This window comes from Artibeus jamaicensis, unplaced genomic scaffold, assembly GCF_021234435.1.
Source record: "Artibeus jamaicensis isolate MK-2021 breed Jamaican fruit bat unplaced genomic scaffold, CSHL_Jam_final scaffold_916, whole genome shotgun sequence".
NCBI lineage: Eukaryota > Metazoa > Chordata > Mammalia > Chiroptera > Phyllostomidae > Artibeus > Artibeus jamaicensis.
Window position 1 is genome coordinate 51,916,041 of NW_026522059.1, and position 18,345 is coordinate 51,934,385.

An 18,345-nucleotide genomic window follows, 5' to 3' on the forward strand; every position below is an offset into this window, starting at 1 on the left:
TCCTCTCCATCCATATACTCTTTAAAAGCCTTCATAGTTGAATGAAGTTGAGAGGATGATACTAATCTTGGATTTCACATTATACTTATAAGTGTTATATTAACTCATTTGATCCTCTTAAGGATCCCATGAGGTAAATACACTTATTTGCTCATTTTATAAATGGTAAAACCAAGGCACAAAGAGGTTAATTAGTGAGCTCATAGAATTCAGATTCAAAATACAAGATTTCTGGTTCTGGAATATGTTCTCTTTATCCATTATATTGCTACCTTTATTCACAGATAACTAATATTTTGAAAGTATCAATAGAATGTGTGCACTGATGTTCCTTTACAATATACTTACAATAGAATGTTAGACTAGCTAGGTATTGCAGATCAAGGAAATGACATAAATTTTGCACTAAATATTTTAGTGAGCTATTCAATGGCTCTATTTATTTATATAGTATACCTTTGTAAAAGTGGGAGAATATACTTCCTTTTAATTCAATGATTCTAATTTTTACTTGATATTAATTTAATTTACATAATAAGGGATTATATAATTTATAATATTTTCTTTATATTCCATATAAATATATGTGATGTATACATCTGTACTGAGGGGGTATACTCAACTTGCAAGGGGCTTTAAGTAGTTATTTTTTATCTTATACAAATAAAACAATACTATTCTATTAAAAATTATCTTATATTTTGGGGGTGAAACTTTATTTTTATATTTGGCATACAGACAAAAAATTTACTGCTGATTTTATTTAGGGGAAAATGAATTAATGTAAATTTGACTATTTTTGTTGCTAAAAGGGTGTAGAGATTTAATACAGAAATAAATGATGCTGAATACAGGAGCATATGTGAGTCAACCATCCTAACTTTTACTGGTCCCCACAAAGACTAGAAAGGCAGCCATTCATTCACGCACAAATGATCTAATTTTGTTATCAAGGACTAGTAATGGTCTTTAAAAATAAATATGTATGACAAGTTAATTATGGTAAGGATAGAGATTAGAAGATCAATTCTTCTAAAATTAATGTAATTTGTTTTGTATAGACATCCATGTTTTAACTTGTTTGTAGGTAATCGCCCAACATGTTATCTAATTCAACCAACTGCATGGATGATCTGCTCCTAGTTTAACTTAAGACAGTACACTAAGACGTTTAAACTGGTAAACACTATATATTTTACTGCAATTTGCATTTTTTAATGATTGAGGAAGTGTTGGGCCACACCTGCTTTATAAATCATGCAGAGAATAGTTATTGTTGCCAAGTTTGAAGGGAGGGGGCTGTGGTGGTGGACCAGTGTTAGAGGAGACTTTGAATCACTTTTGTTCTTCTTTGACCCTCAACTGACACCAACCTTTAACTCAGGTGGATTTTTCTTTATGCAAAAGTCATCAGAGCTTTTCGAGCTTCATGTGAGTATCAGCCCCTAGTTCCTTAGATCATAAAAATGTGTCACTTTGTGGCTTCCTGACCCACCTAGGATAACTGCACTGCAGACACTTGTTAGTGTGTTCCACCCATCTCACTGCTGCTCCACATCCTTTGAAAGCTCAGCTGAAGATGATGGATTTATAAAGGATGTGTGCTCAGTCTGGCTGCTCTCAGGTTTCTGTGACCTTCCACCGGAAGGTTCAGACAGACCAGCAGAGCCATGGACCAGGCCTGATAAAAACTTCATTGCAATATGCTGTAAAGTCACTGGCTTACTGTTTTGTTACTATCTTTTTAGGAAACAGGCTGCAATTTAGACTGCATTTACTATAGGGTGTTGTTGGTTCACATAATGAAGACTCATAAGAAGTATTTTTGTGAGCATTTTTGATTATCCGGTAATCAAAATCACAGAACTGATTGAGTTTGGTTGAAACATGAAATAACAAATAAAAGATACCCAAAATGAAATAAAGCAAAGTATTGAGGGAACCAATAGTGACAAGAAGGAAATTATGATTCAAAACAACACTTCAGAACAAAAGGAAGAAATAAACATCCAACTAGATCAGAAGAAAGAAATAAGAATCCGAATAAATGAAGAGAGGCTATGGATTTTCTGGGACAACCTGAAATGTTCCAATATTCAAATTATAGGGGTGCCAGAAGGAGAAGAACAAGAGCAAGAAATTGAAAACTTATTTGAACAAATAATAAAGGAAAACTTCCCCAATCTGGCAAAGGAAATAGACTTCTAGGAAGTCCAGGAAGCTCAGAGAGTCCCAAAGAAGTTGAACCCAAAGAGGAACACACCAAGTCACATCATCATTAAGTTACCCAAAATTAAATGTAAAGAGAATCCCAAAAGCTGCAAGAGAAACGGAGACAGTTACCTACAAAGGGGCACCCATAAGACTACCAGCTGTTTTCTCAAAAGAAACCTTATAGGCTGAAGGGGCTGGAAAAAAGTATTTGAAGTCATGAAAGGCAAGGACCTACATCCAAGATTACTCTATGCAGCAAAGCTTTCCTTTAGAATGGAAGGGCACTGCCCTGGCTGGTGTAGCTCAGTGGATTGAGTGTGGGCCTGAAAACCAAACTACCATGGTTCGATTCCCAGTAAGGGCACAGGCCTGGGTTGCAGGCCAGTTCCCAACAGGGGACGTATGAGAGGCAACCATACATTGATATTTCTCTCCCTCTCTCCTTCCCTTCGCCTCTGAAGATAAATAAATAAAATCTTTTAAAAAATTAATTTCCATGTACAAAAGAAAAAAAAAGAATGAAAGGGCAGATAAAGTGCTTCCCAGATAAGGTCAAGTTAAAGGAGTTCATCATCAACAAGCCCTTATTATATAAAATGTTAAAGGGACTTATCTAAGAAAATGAAGATAAAAAATATGAACAGTAAAATGACAATAAACTCGTAACTATCAACAAATGAACCTAAAAGAAAAGAAAAACAACAAAACAAAAACTAAGCAAACAATGAGAATAGGAACAGAATCATAAATATACATCACACAGAGGGAGGTCAGTGGGGAGGAGGAAGGGAGGAGAAGGTACAGGGAAGAGGAAGCATAATTAATAGGCATAAAATTGATGGGGAAAGATAAAATGGTGTAGGAAACAGAAGACTCAAAGAACTTACATGTACAACCCATGGGCATGAACTAAGCGGAAAGGAATGCTGGAGGGATGGGGGGCAGAGTAGAGAGGGGATAAAGGGGGGGAAATTGGAGAAACTGCAACAGTATCATCAATAAAAAATACTTAAATAAAAAGGAAGTATTTCTTCATGCACTCATTTCCAGAAAGAGTTTTGCTCTAAGTTTACTTACTGACAGTGCCATTTCTGTAATAATTATATTCTCCTTTTTGCCTTGGCTTCTCTAAAGCTGAAAGTTCAATTTGAGATCCTTTTTGACTTACTGTGAAATGGCTTGGTTCACATATTCAGCGTATTTTCCTCAGGCTTGTCCCATCATGCTTTCTTTGATATTTTTGGTCTCATTTTTTAATTAATTTTAAGTAGCTTTCTTTTTTCTAAATGTTTTTTCTAAACATTTTCTAAATGTTTTGTACATCCCACTGTTTAAATCTTTTTAAAATAAGGTGTTGTACAAATTAATATTAATTGTGCTAATTTCACTAAAAATGTGCAAAGATGCATTTGAGGCATGGGGAGTATTTTAAAGGAATGATCAAAGCATCTGGAGAAAGCATTTTGACTGAGCATCTGAATTTTGGAGAGAATGTAGAGGCAGACCCGTCCCTAACACCAGGGCTTTGACCCTCCTCCACAAGGCCCATACAGGGAGAGCACTTCAAATAACGTGTCTGAAGCAGATGAAGCCTCCAAGGTAAACAAACCAGTAGGAAGCCCAAGAGTGCTTTCCTCCCTGGGATACTCCATGTCTTTTTTAAAAAAGATTGAAGAATATTTTCAGAGAACTAAAATCATAATAGTTAAAAATCTCTGGCTCAATTCTAGTCATGTGCAAAAGATATTATCAATAAATACGCCAAAGTAAAATAATTACATTGCCATTGTTTTTCAGATGTTGTAAAAGGGCCATTGATGGAAAACAACGCATGCTGATGAGAAAATCTTAAGAAATGCACTGGAGAATCAGAAGGAAATTGGAGGATCCAAATACAGAGCGCAGAATATAATATAATTATTATATATTCATTATATTATATTATGTTATATTATATTATGTGCTATATATTAACTGTGTATTAATATTGATCAGAGATTGATAGTAGGAAATCATGTAGGGAAATACAGATAGATGCTAAATTTAAATCATCTATATTCACCATTGAACTACCATTTTGAATATAGAACAGAATCGAAGGATTCAAATACAGATGCCAGAAACTGTGTTTCCTGCCCTGTAATAGAGGGCTTACATGGGAAAGACACTCCCATGTCTGCACGCACACACACGTGCTCATGCACACTGTCTGAGGACTGAGGGGCAAAAGTTCCACTTGATTCTCCCTGCTGGAGATCCTTACTAAAAAGCAAGGGAAAAACCAAGCTACTGTTTTGAGATAAAGTTATAGTTTTAGTTCAAATGTGAGAAAAGCTTCCTTATTGTATATTAAAACTCCAGTTCATAGAGTGTAAAGCGGTGAGCACAGCCCCGTGAGGAGCCGCAGTCTGGACCTCAGGAGGGATGGTGACCCCTGGCCATGAGCTCTCACCTCCAGTGGCTTTGAGCTTGATGGTCATTAGTTCTTCTGAGACTTTGCCCTTTTTGATAGCTTGTGCATTTAGAGGACATCCAGATAGGCTGTGAAAATAGAAATTATACTTATGTGTGAAACATATATTATCTCTGATAAAAATTAAATTTATTTACTACTTACTACTTATGTGTTTCCCTGATTACTAATTATGTTATAAATGCAGTTCCTTTGTAGGAAGTAACAAGTAAATACCCATTAAAGCAAAAGCAAAGGACCCTGAAATAATGTAAAATGTTTTGTGTTGTTTTTTCCTAAATCAAAATACAAATAACTACCGCTGATATTATCATTTCATGCATTTTGTTAAAATATTTCTATTCTGCATTCATATAAGTGCCTTTCTTTAGTTCTGGTTACTTTATTTTCTATAAAAATGAAATTTTACTTATATTATGAATAAGAATTGTTCCAAATTCATCAAAATTCCATGAATAATAAAGCAAAATCTAGTTCTTTCTGTCTTTATACATGGTGCAATCTCATCTATACTGAATAACTCAAATTATTACAAACCCAAAATAAAAAACTTCCTTTCCCATGCAGTTTGGATATGAAAAAGTTTCTATTTTTAACTTTTAAAACATTATTTTTCATTAAAAAATTCTGTGTTAAAAACAAAAATAAAAGGAACCACTGTAAGTATATTCAGACACAATCACTACAGAAGCTGTATCATCCTGCGCTGGTTTTATACTCTGTTCCTAAATTTCATTCTTTCTCAATGCTTCTTTTTTTACATGTATCAGTTTTATGGAAACTTCACCAATATAATAATAACATTGAACAAACCTGTTTTCCAGAGTGCATAATCAGATGATTTTGTTATTTTAATCAATTATTAACTATTTTGTATTTTGTTGTATTCTTTTGTTTTTGGAGATATAATTTTTAAACAAAACAAAAATTATCACCACCAGTCATTTATAATATTTTTATACAGAAATTTGATTATAATCCATGTATAAAACAATCATTTTCTATCCATAGTTTAGGACACTCGGCCAATAGAAAATATTTCTGAAGTAAAGTAAATGTTTGCTGAATGAATGCATTGCTTTAAAGAATTACTATATGTAAAGATTACATAAAATATAAAATATTAGTATGTAATATCATACATTAAAAAGTTATGTAATTTACCAAGATTTGATGAATTATGTAACATTTTACACAGGAAAAGAAAATAATGAAAAAGCACAAACTGAACTTGAACCTGATTTTTCCATTTTAGAAGCTTCTCATTGTAAAGTGTGAACTATTTAGGCTTCATTTTTTCTTCCTGGAATGTTTACAGAATTCTGTCTCATTTTATGTCACATATTGTGTTCTCAGAAAATGGTCATGAACAGGATTAATTATTGTTGGTAAGTTCAGTTTTATTTTTAAGTTTTTTTTGAAGATTTTGTTTATTTATTTTTAGAGAGGGGAAGGGAGGAAGAAAGAGAGGGAGAGAAGCATCAATGTGTGGTTGCCTCTCAAATACCCCTTACTGGGGACCTGACCCAGGCATGTGCCCTGGCTGGGAATCGAACCAGCGACCTTTTGGTTCTCAGTCTGGCGTTTAATCCACTGAGCCACACCAGCCAGGGCAGTAAATTCAGTTTTAAAAGTGAACTACCGTAAGTCTGTTTGTAAAATAATGGAAATGTATAGCTCACGAGGACTGTGTCTCCTAACAGATCTACTTTGTTCAGACAACCCAGCAGTGAATATCCAGTTGTAACACACTGGTATGGGAACTGATCCACAACTATGTAACTTAGAACCAAAGGGTATAGTTAAGATATGAAAGGGAGACTTTGGTTTCAAAAATGCTGCTTGATATTTCGTATCTTTGAATGTAGCTGTATCTTCCGGAATATAACACAAATCCTAAATTTTAAAAAAAGTAGGTGGAAAAACACTTCAAAATTCTTTTTCCTTTTGAGGATGTCCTCCATGAGACTCCATCTTGCTGGTTGAGAAAGGAGAACGTTGTGGCCAGAAAAATGCGCCTTGTATGGTTTTGACCAAATTTGCAAGTCTATTAAGGCTCATCAGGACAGTTTGAAACTATATCTTCATCTACTTCGCTAAAGTAAAATGGCAACTTACATGGTGGACATCACTGTTTACAATATAGTAATAAACCTCAGAAAGTTACAAAGTTATGGCACAGCACTAAGTTCCATTAGTCACAAAAATTCTGCTTTTAAAGCTATAAACATCTACAATGATGTATGTGTAGTGTATCTGGGTATTTTAATACTAAAATATTTATCTTCATATTGCTATTTTAGTAAGTGGAAGTTTGTAATGTAAAGATTTAAAGCCAGGTTTTAAAGCAACTGGGATGTAAATATAATGCTGGTGCAACTCATGAGTTGAATATTTCTTAACCATCATATAAGGTAAGTTTTGTAATTAGTCCCATTTTGTTGAATCTTAAAATGGGAAGAAGTAGAAAACTTATCTTTAGACAATGGCTGAGGAAACTGAATGTGCGTGTGCCTGGCACATGGAAGGGCTCGTTAAACACGGTGATGCAGAGGATACAGCACTCACGGAAGGGACCTGGTGTCCCAGGGCTGCCTGCAGGGGCAGTCCCTGAACATCACTGTGTGTACGTCCATGGAAGGTCATTATAATACCTCTGTAGCTTGCAGGGCTTTGTCAACGTTTCAGGGAGCAAACCATGAAAGTTACATAGAGCAGAGCCCTGAGTAGGTGTTAGCTATTGTTGGTGATTAAGAATCCTGAACAATCTCAGTGATTTTATGTTCAAAATATATAGTACGTAGAAGTCTGTGGTAGGTTAGAGTGTGCTATTCCAGTATGTCTTCTTACTTTAACAAATTATGGTACAATACACGCATTAATATGTTTTTATGAAAGAGAAAGAGACTGGCCTGCATGGAACACCTGTGATGTGCCCAGAAGAAGCCAGGGATTTTTGCCCTATTATTTCATGAAGTTATACATGGATAGTAAGGGAAGCATTCCATGTTAAAGAGAATCCCACAAATTAAATTCAGTCTCTTAAATCTTATAAGCAGCAAGAGGAATCCCCAGTGGAAACAGTGAAATCTGAGTTATTCATTTGTCTAAATTCTTAATTGCTTTCCTTTTCCTAGAAGATGCTATCTTGTTATTAATCTTGCAGCCTGTATATTTTGAACTCATCATTTTGTTTTTCATATGATGAGATACATAATATGTACACAGACACAAATAATATAGATTTGCAGTTTAAAGAATATTCTTGAAATGAAAACATTTCCCTTCACATGCAGAGCATGCCTTATTAGTATATATGAAGCTCCTTGAGCCCCTCATCAATTGCTGTCTCTTGTCCCCCAGGGAAAACCATTAACTTGAATTTTAAGTATCAATTACCTAGCTTTTTGAAATGTAATTTCATTACATGTTTTAAACTCTTCGTAAACAGAATCATACTGCATATATTCTTCGGCAATTATTTTTCACTCAGCATGTGTTCTAAAATCCAGCCACGCTGTGCCTTCATTTTCACTACTGTGCAGCAGCCCCTGTACACAGAACTGTTTATTTATGCCCTTGACTGCCAGGGGGCAGGTAGATCCTTTCCAACTTGGAGGTAGTAGAGCAATGCTACCGCAGACTTTCTCAGACGTGTCTCTGAGCCCCATTGTGGCGGAGGATTTTCTGGGGCATAAGCGTACCACCTCTGTGGCCGGGCAGCAGGCATGTTCATCTGCTCTTTTTCAACTTGACTCCTAAAAGGCAACTTGCTTCCTAAAGTGGCTTTATCCACTACTAGTCCACCTGCAGTTTATGAGAATCTCTGTGGCTCCTCACCTCACCTGGGTGTCATCATTTAAAAGTTTCTTCATGATTTTTAGAGATAACTTGTTGCTAACTGAGGAATGTGCTCACCACAGTACAGCAGTAACATTTCATTATCAGTGTTAACATGGATATTGCTGAGGCCGTGATAAGAAGGTGAAGCTACTGTGCAGTACATGCGACACTAGGCACACTTGATTTGTGACTGTTGTTTCTAAATATGGAATGAAGATTAAAACTCAGAATAAAACAATTTGTTCCATGGTGGGGGTGATCATGCATTTAATGACTATAAACAGATAAACTCTTAAAAGTTTTCTCCATAAGCAGGTGTTGCTGTAAGTCCACTTAAATCAGCAGTTCCTGTCAGGTTTCATTTTTCTGATACCATTGATAAGTATCTTTGAAATGGAACAAAATATCAAAACACCCCAGCTTTGCTCAATTTGCATTCTGCTCATAAGCAAAGCAGCAGGGCTCACTAAAGCTTCGTTTGATATTAAATCCTGTGTAGTGGCCACAAGACTGGAAGCGCTTTACCGACTGAAGAAGTGTGTGCCGTGAATCTTCTGGCTCCTTCCTTTGGGTAGAATGTGAACCAAAAAGCTGGCTAAGATCACTGTACCACAAAGGACTCTTGAAATAAGGGACACGCAGTGATAAAGGAACTAAGTCATTGTTAAACTATAAAGGGTTTTCTGAATCTCATCCTATCATACACTTTGTAGACACGGTGTTATTTTCTTTGTGGCTGCTGGGGATGAGCCACATCTTCCCAGCAGCAAAAATAACTACAATTTGGCCTGAAATTGAGCCAGTTCATGAGAGGAAGGGAATGGCATGGATATGTAACATGACTTACATACGACACAACATAACAGAGTAGATATCACCACTTGGAACTGAACTGAACCATTAAAAGACCAAACCATTAAAAAACAGCAGGGTAAGCAATATTTTAGAATATAAGAAACAAATACACAGTTTTTAGAACACTTGATGATTGTATAGTGAATTTTCAGAAATAGAGAATTTTTTTTCTTGAAACTAGTTAACTATGTAACTGGCAATACTCATTGCTATCAAATCTGAGAAGCTATAACTTGTGACCTCAAGGAGGGCCCTATCCACCCACAAAGCAACCCAGGTGACAAATAATCACAAAAACAACACAAGAAAAAGAGAATAAATGTTACCTTCGGTGCGTGACAAAAACATTATTTACATGGCCCAGCCCATTGCAGCCTGGCAAAGGACAGTGTGGCAGTTCTTGTTTGTTCAGTTTCCAGGAGAGGGGGGCCCCATTGAGAGGATTTTCCTTCTGTCTCTTGGCAGCCAGGGGACAGCCAGAAGCTGTACGATGGGATGTGTATTTACCTGATATGTGACCTTGGCCGTCACACCCTATCACAGGACATCTAAAGAGATAGAACAGAGACATACGACCAGCTGGAAGACTAAATAACTCACATGACATGCAGTAACTGAATGAATAAGAAGGCCCTGGTTGCTCCATATTACCCAAAGGCAAATGGTGAAATGACAGAGTTTTACAAGAAGCACTGCCACTAGCCTAAGAGTGTTGTACTGGCAGTAATACTGGTCCGCAGGCTCTGGGCTAAACCATCTTCATGCATTATTCCCTCTAATCTTCACTGAAAATCTATTGGGCAGAGAGTGTTATTATCCCACCTCACAGGTGGGGAAAATGAGGCTTATAAAGCTTAGGTAACTTGCCATCCATTTTACAAAAAGTGGAGTCAAGTTCATGCCCACACTTTTAGCTCTACCCAGCCAGAAAGCCCTGTTTTTCTGCCTGCAAAGACCGTGTGTGTAAACTGTCAACTACCTTGCCCTACACTCTTACATAGCACATTGCTCACAGAACTGGGATACTGGTTCCCAAATGTTTAACTATTGTACTTAGAAATGCTGTCGAGCAAACAATTTAAATTTCTACATCTGTCTGCATATATCATCCTAGTCTAGGAAGCATGTGTCTCAGAGGAGGGAATTTCATTTATATAAAATTTCACCTTAAACAAAATTAAAAGTTTCAGGGGGAAATCCTGTCAATATGTTTTTCTGTAGCACTCTTACACTGCTACTTTTCTTTAAAACAATTGGAAAAAGTATGATCTCACCCCTTTCAATTTTACATTATCTAAAAAAAACTGTGAAAACACAGCTAGGAATGGAAAAGTTTTCTCAGATATCCAAACACTGACTGCAGCATCAAGGTCCTTGTGTTTCATAGGGTCACCTTCCCTGAAATGCAATCAATGCTCAGTTGCACCCCAACCAAGGTCCCACCCACTTGACCAACATTCTACTTCCGGCTCTCATGCTGCTGCCTCAACTGTCACACTTACTTGAGCTCAGGGTCTTCTTTTTCTTCCTTCGCAGCAGTCATTTTGACACCACCTTTCCTGGCACGAGGGCAGCCGGACAAACTAAAATATGCACCCAACAAAGAATAAAACCAAACCATGTGATCTCCATGGCCACTGCTGCTGACACTCTGATTTCATTTCACAGAAATAGTATGGATCCTACCTTCTGTGGGAAGCGTAGTTTCCAGTCACATGCCCTGAACCATCACAGCCTGGGGTTGGACACCTGGAAAACACAGGGACAGAAGACAGGCCACATGGTTGTAGTGGAGGAAGGGGGGTCACAACACATTTAAATAAGACGAAACAGAATCAGTTGCTTTCAGTAGGACATGTTTTACTTAAATATAGTTAGTTTTTGGCTATGACTTCATTAAAAAAATATTGGTAAGATATGTAACTCCTGTGTAAAGCTTGATAGACAATGTGTAGGTTATCCTACATTCTTTTTTCCTTCTTTTTCAAAATCGTATTTTGGAAAGATAAGATGTCCAAAATAAGATTGGAAATCTTATTTCCAAATTTCTAGGTTGGAAGTTTGACCTACAACTGCTGGGCTTCTGTCTACATCATGCAAAATTTTATTTTTCACGGAAGAAAAAAAAGTGTTCCAAATTGTGGTTGAGCATAATTTATTTTCTTTGACCTGCCCCCATAATAACCCATTAAATTCAGATGAGCAACAGTGGTGTATGTGAATTCTAGAAACTTGGCACATCAGGATGGTTGCCCAAGAACCTCCATCATTTGCACCTGGTCTGTTCTACCAAATGGCCCAACCTAAGTGGCCTTTTGGAAAATCTACCAACAGCTATTACTGACAATCATTAAATTTGGAATAAGAAAGGTGAAAGAGGAGAAAAAATCCAATTTTGCTTGGAATGCTAATTAGAGGTGGATTTCAAAATACAACAATTTATACAGCTTTTCTTCCTTTTGCTGTTTTTTAAAAATCCTAAATACTAATTAATATATATATATATATATATATATATAGAGAGAGAGAGAGAGAGAGAGAGAGAGAGAGAACCATAAAATGCTTGCTTTTCTAATGCTCTTGTAAAAATTAACTATGTTTTTATTTAGTTGTATACTCATCTAGGTTCAGATTTCTCTTGTTTTTTCTCAAATAAGAGTTTGAGAAAAATAACAACCTAAATAAAAATGTGAATACTTTCACTTTTCTTAAACTCTAACCCACTGAACTTTCATGCTAATGCTTTTATATTTAATTCTTAGGCAAAAATAGGAGTAAATCCTTTTTTCTAATGAGATATAAAATCAGCAAACATCTCTTTAAGCTAGGATTGAGTCTTTTATTTTTATTTTTTAATGTTTTAAATTAAATTTATTGGGGTGACCTTGGTTAATAAAATTATATAGGTTTCAATGTATAATTCTATAATACATCATCTGTATATTGTGTTGTGTGTTTACCACCTAAAGTTGAATATCCTTCCTGTCCATATATTTGATGCCCTCTCCCTTTCCCATCCCCCTCTCCCTCTGGTAGCCACCACACTGTTGTCAGTGTCTACAAGTTTTTGTTTGTCTTATTTGTTCATTTGTTGTTTTCAGTTTTATATCCTACACATGACTGAAATCAGGTTTATGCATTGAGTCTTTAATCAACCATTTTCAGATATGATATGTTTTCTATATTGTAGAGAAGGCTTGAATGCTATTCTTGTTCTATTAATATTTTATAAAATAGTGGCTTACTAGTATATTGCAATTATGGAAAAATCTGTGTTGAGGAACCTTGTTTTGGAATTCTCATTGAGGCTCTAAGGAAGAGGTCAATGAAAGGGCTCTTTATCTTCTATGAATGGAAAAGAATCAAAGCTGCGACTTATTAGATGACTGCATAAAACATAAGCACTAGACATTGTTATAGGACCTATCAACCTACATGTTTTACATTTACTGTCAACATTTTTCTCCTAGAAAGAATATTTAGAGAATATACTAAAGCAAACTGATAATTATTATGAAGGCATGGCAATGTAGAAGTTTAGGCAATTCTTTAAGATTAATTGAGTAACTACTGAGTAAGATTAAGTAAAAATGAGTAAACATGCATAGCTCTTCTCTTTTTTCAATCTGTTAATTATTAATCTTTACTTAGCATTCTGATATTTCAGTTTGGAAAAGTAGCAGTCAATAAAACAATTTCCAAAGTCTACACTTGTTGGGAACTGTCCTGCCTGATTTCAGGAGCTATAACCCCCCATGGTTAAGGCTGAGTAAAGAGACCTTGGGATCATAAGCCACTAAGGAGACAAACTTATCTTCCTGGCAGGGGCGCTGCCTCTACTCCCTTTAACTTTACTCTGCTTGGCCCTGGGTGGATGACTGGTTAGCAAATGATGGGTAAGATTCCTCAAGGGAGGGATAACCTAAGATAGCACAGTCATGCAGGGACCCTCAGGGAAGGACTTGGGGGACCCTTACCCCTCCACTTTGACACAGCTGGAGTCCTCCTTCTGTCTCCAAGAAGTCTCCTAATCTCTTGGCTGCCTGACTTTCCCCACCTCACTTAAACCTGAAATAATGCTGGAGGGCGGCCGGTACAGCCCTGGGCAGGAACAGGCAGTTCCCTGGGGCAATCAGGTTTAAGAAAGAATGTATAAAATCCTGTGAAACTTGCATTGCTAAAAATGTCCTGAACTTTCTGATAAGGGTCCAAGCATAAAGTAAGTTTGTTTCCCAAAGTTTTATGGCCCTTTAACTAACAGACCCTGACTCAGAATAAGCCTCCTAGTTCTCTGAATGTTATCTATTGTTTGATCATTACTGCCTGACAATGATGAATGAGGACGTTCCTTGAGGTAATGCTGTCAGAAAGCAGTAAAAGCCTGTTCAGACAAGGGTCGGGCTCTCTCTCACTCAGGGAGTGGCCATGCTGTCCCTTTTCTCCACAGGACTTCTGCAGTCCATGTGATTTTGTTTGCTGCATTCACAACGCTGTGGACACTGCTGGCTGGAGTCCACATCACACACTGATACAATCAATGAACTTTACACTTTGAAAGTGGGAAGACTTGCATATTTCATAGTTCCCTTTACTATTCATGGTACTAAAATTCTGAATTTTTATATCTCTTTAATATTCCATGTTCTTTCACAAACTTATTTTCTGAAATTTTTAGATAAAATTTTTAAACAAGTTAGAAAATGGAAATACTAACAATTAAAAAAGTAATATCTGAAATTTTATCTGTGACTTAGATACCACATGTTGATTCTACTAGTTACAGAAATATTGTTTTACTAAGTCCAGTGTTTTATCACTAGACCTAGTAACATTTATTTTTCCTAAAATATTATTATTTTCAAATAAAATTCATTAATTTTGTTTAATATTATTTTATTTATCATTTTAAAATTTATACTCTATTTGTAAAGGGTACAAGGTAGATTATAATTTTTAATTATTCTACATGTAATATAACAATATATGAAAATAAACAAGTGAGAATTTTGAGTAAAAAGGGATACAAGTGGGAAAAGTAAAATCAATAAGTACAAGTTAACATACACGTGACTTTGAGATTCTGTAGACTAGGTAAAAATGAACCTAAAGTGTCTAGCACCCAAAAGTGAAAGGCCATCATATTATTTAAAATGCTCATAAAGGAAAATATTATGTAGTTTTCTTAAAATTAGATGATAAAAATGGTTTGCCATACCTTTATAGGTCTAATTTATTATTATAAATTATGTAATTAACAGAAAAATGTATTTTTAAAGATTATATCATTGCTTTAAAATTATTATAAAAAACAAACCTCCAAAGCAAGCAAATTAATTAACTTACACTGATTTGGTTTTAGTCATTTGAACATTGGTGACAGAGTGTGTTGCTTATAATGAGACAGTTTACTACTTGTCGCCGATCACTCTGGTTCTGAGTGAGGAGAGCCCCCACCCAGTGAACCAAGGGCACGGGGTCAGGCTTCCCACACTTACTTAAGCTCCTGAGAGTTAGCAGCCATGAGGGATTTAAGAGTCTTATCTGCTAAAGGGCATCCAGAAACACTGAAAAAGGATAAGAAAAATAAAAAACAATACATACAACACTGAAAAATAAAAATATGACTTAAATAGCATCCTGAGTCTGTGAACATATGTTAAATTTACTGGTGACTGGGGATTGGGAGAAAAATAACTAAGTCTGAATCTGGCTTTGTTACTCTAGCAAGTCTAATGAGCCCCTCAATTATTTATGGTAGACTCAGGTTTGCTGTTTACCAAATGAAGGGCTTTAACCCACTGAGACTCCCTAATTCCAGAATTCAGTGATAGAATCATTACTGACTAGTAGCCCATTTCCATTGCATCACCGAAGGATAGTGGCTTAAAGGTTTAAATCAGCACCCAAAGGGAAAACAAATCACATCAGTGAGGAAGGTAAGTGGAAAGGTTAAACATAGCCTCTGTGACTGTTTAACCTTTCTAACACCTTGACTTTGTTACATGCCCAGGGCTGAGGATGCCACATCCACAGGGTGAATGGCCAACTCCAGTCACTCTGTTGTCTTATCTTAGTTTCATTTGAGTCCTAAAGCTAGACCCAACCAAAAGCCTGACAAAACTCCGACTTTGTAATCTGGGCTACAAGACCAGAAACCATTGTAGACCAAAATAATCATTTCTGTACTACATAAAAGAAAAGACTAACATTTTAACTTAGCTGTATTTCTGAAAAACAAAAGAAACCCCAAACCCAACTAACTAAATCGCCAAATCCTGATCCAGATAGCTTTCAGAATGGGCAAGAATAAGTGTTTAAATTAGAACAAGACGAAACCCCGACTGCACCCCAGGTTACTAGGTACCTGCGATGGGATGCATAGTTTCCTGTGACATGGCCACTGCCATCACATCCTGGGGTTGGACAGCTGGGTCAACAACAACAAGTAAAATGTAATTAGAGTCAAATACATTTTATGGATTCGCTTGTTCTGTCTGATTTGCCACAAGGTAGCTTCTCTTTTTCAGCTAACACAGTATAGGACATGTAGAAGCTCCTGAACCAAAGATGTATGTTACATAAGAACGAGTATACTAAAAGAAAACTGGCATGATCTTATTAGCTCTCAGCACCACATCTAATTTCTGATTCAAATAATGTAGGAAAGTGATGTTAAAATACATGTTGTAGTGATTCTGTGAGTCAATAATCAATGGCATTTTATTTCTTCAAAAGTGTGTTACTATAATAAATATTATAAGCCTATGGATTATGATAGAGGCTCTTAGGAATACCATCTCCAATTATATAACAGATTTCAGACAGGAATTTTTGTTAGTGTCTTAAGAGACAGGCAACATAGTAACTTCATAAACATTTTAGAAAGCATCTGAAAAATAAGAAAAATGTAAACTGACATTTTAGATGAGAATATTGCCGACAGGAAGAAGTTTAGTTAAAAAGCTTGTGATCGGTTTCATTCAAATCTTGAACCCAATAAACACAATTGCTAATTGACAATTAACCTAAGCAATAAGCTGTCAGGGCACCTGCCAAAGCTCAGAGTCTGTGTCTGTGCACTTTATTTCAGAAGCTGGTCGCATTCTGTGCATCTTCTGTGTGTTTTTAAAATAAGCTAACTGGATCGTTATTCTGCACTGTTTTACATCCAGAGTTAATAAGTTCCTCAGTATCTCAGTCATTTATTTTCCTTTGATGCCGCTCAAACGTTGTTAAATTGGAGTAAGCAGATTGACCTCAGCCTACTCAGCGCTATTTGTGGCGGTGTTAATAGTCAGAGGAAGAATCTACGTCATCGTGCTTCTGTTTTTTCTGATATCCTGACTAAAGGGAAGGCTTAGCCACATGTGCAGAATGCACAATTAATCCTTTTGAAGGGACATTTAGGGGGAGATCAACAACATTCAAGATTTTCTGAAATGTCACCTTCCAGGTTTTTTTTTCCTGTGAGCTATCTTCCAATCATTTTCAGGTAACCTAAAGAAACTGTAAGAGTTAGAACATTTCCATCTCTCAGAGAGAAGTTTGATTTTTCAGGGCTCGATCCAAAAAGAATGATCTAACTCTTACCCCATGGCTTTCCTAGATGGGATATCAGAAGGGAAAGTGTGGAAGCTATACTACAATATGTAAACAAGTAAAGAAAAAATGAACAATAATTAACATTTGTACAGAGTTGTCTTGCAAGTGTCATTCACCCACCTATTGTTTCTCTATTGTTTCAAAAGAGAAATAATCTTTTTCTGAATATTATACAAATGGAATACCAGAGGGTGGGAGATACCTTACAATTCTTTGTGAATTCCCACTTTGTAAACACATCGCCACCTAGTGTTCAAGACAGCATTGCAGTTACTTTATTTCTATTTTGAAAGTACTACTATTAATACTGCCAGGAAAGGTAAAGAAGCGCTAATCATTTTTACACTAGTCAGCTATAAATTACTTAGTAAATATAATAATAAAGTATACACTTAATTATCTACTGATCCATTTTTTTATGTTTTGTGGTATAGATAGGTCAAGCAATAAAGAAAGAATTGGGAGTGATGTTGTATTGGGAAAAGATTCTGTTTCTGATTCTGAGAGCTGGCTTTAATTACAAATCTCCAGTGAAAAAATCTTATACAATAACATTTGCCAATATGCTGAGAAGGTTTGCAAGTAAAAATATCAAAATTAGAGAAGGGAAATTAGGTAGTTCCCTTAGTAAGTACATTTAAACTTTAAGCAAATTTATGCTTATTGACATAAAAAATCCTATTTCAGCCAAACAGTTTTTAGAAAGTAATTGAGGTACATTTGTTTATGTGTTAGAGACATAAAACATAAGAAGGACAAGGTGAAACTGTAGAGGTGGGAGACTTTCACAAAACCAGTATGTCAACACAGATACGTATAAGTGGTTTCTAGCCATTGAAGCACTCACCTGTCTATAAAATGAGGTGAGAAACATGAAAGCTCTAGAGTGTTAATTTTCTAAGAATTCATAGATATATTCTCAAAATTGTTCAAAACTTTTTAGAATCCTTCCTTGTTTGTATTTCCATTTACACCAATAAGAATTACCCAGTATAAAATAAGCACGCTGATTTTTTTTCTGTCTCAAATAGTAATGTAGGTTAGTTATTACCTTGTATACTATATTTACTTTGGAATGATTCTATTTCCAAAAATCTACCTTAAAAAGAAAAATTTCCATTTTTCAAGATACTCAAAGTAATTTGTGGAAACAAAAATCCATAACCCTGTCTGGTCAATAGCAGTTGAGATGTGCTCCCTGATTCTGAGTCACTATCCATGCAGTTAGGGAAATAAGGCAGCACAGAAAATATGTGCCAACAGGGAGAACATGGAAGATAAGAAAATGGACAAAAGAAGCTCGCCCTTGTCTTCAGGGAGTCTCCATTCTAGTGGGGGAGGCAGACTCCCCCACTAGA

At 35.9% G+C, this 18,345-nt stretch overlaps 1 protein-coding gene across 1 annotated transcript in view; it reads right to left on the reverse strand.

The window, feature by feature from the left end:
* LOC119039362 (suppression of tumorigenicity 18 protein) overlaps positions 1-18,345 on the reverse strand; it is a 127,435-nt gene that overhangs the window by 8,090 nt on the left and 101,000 nt on the right. The window contains exons 14-19 of the mRNA XM_037132081.2: positions 15,750-15,812; positions 14,881-14,949; positions 11,072-11,134; positions 10,888-10,968; positions 9,712-9,933; positions 4,667-4,755 (exon numbers count right to left, since the gene is read on the reverse strand). Of these exons, the coding sequence (XP_036987976.2) occupies positions 4,667-4,755; positions 9,712-9,933; positions 10,888-10,968; positions 11,072-11,134; positions 14,881-14,949; positions 15,750-15,812 (587 nt within the window). The remainder of the gene's footprint in view (positions 1-4,666; positions 4,756-9,711; positions 9,934-10,887; positions 10,969-11,071; positions 11,135-14,880; positions 14,950-15,749; positions 15,813-18,345) is intronic.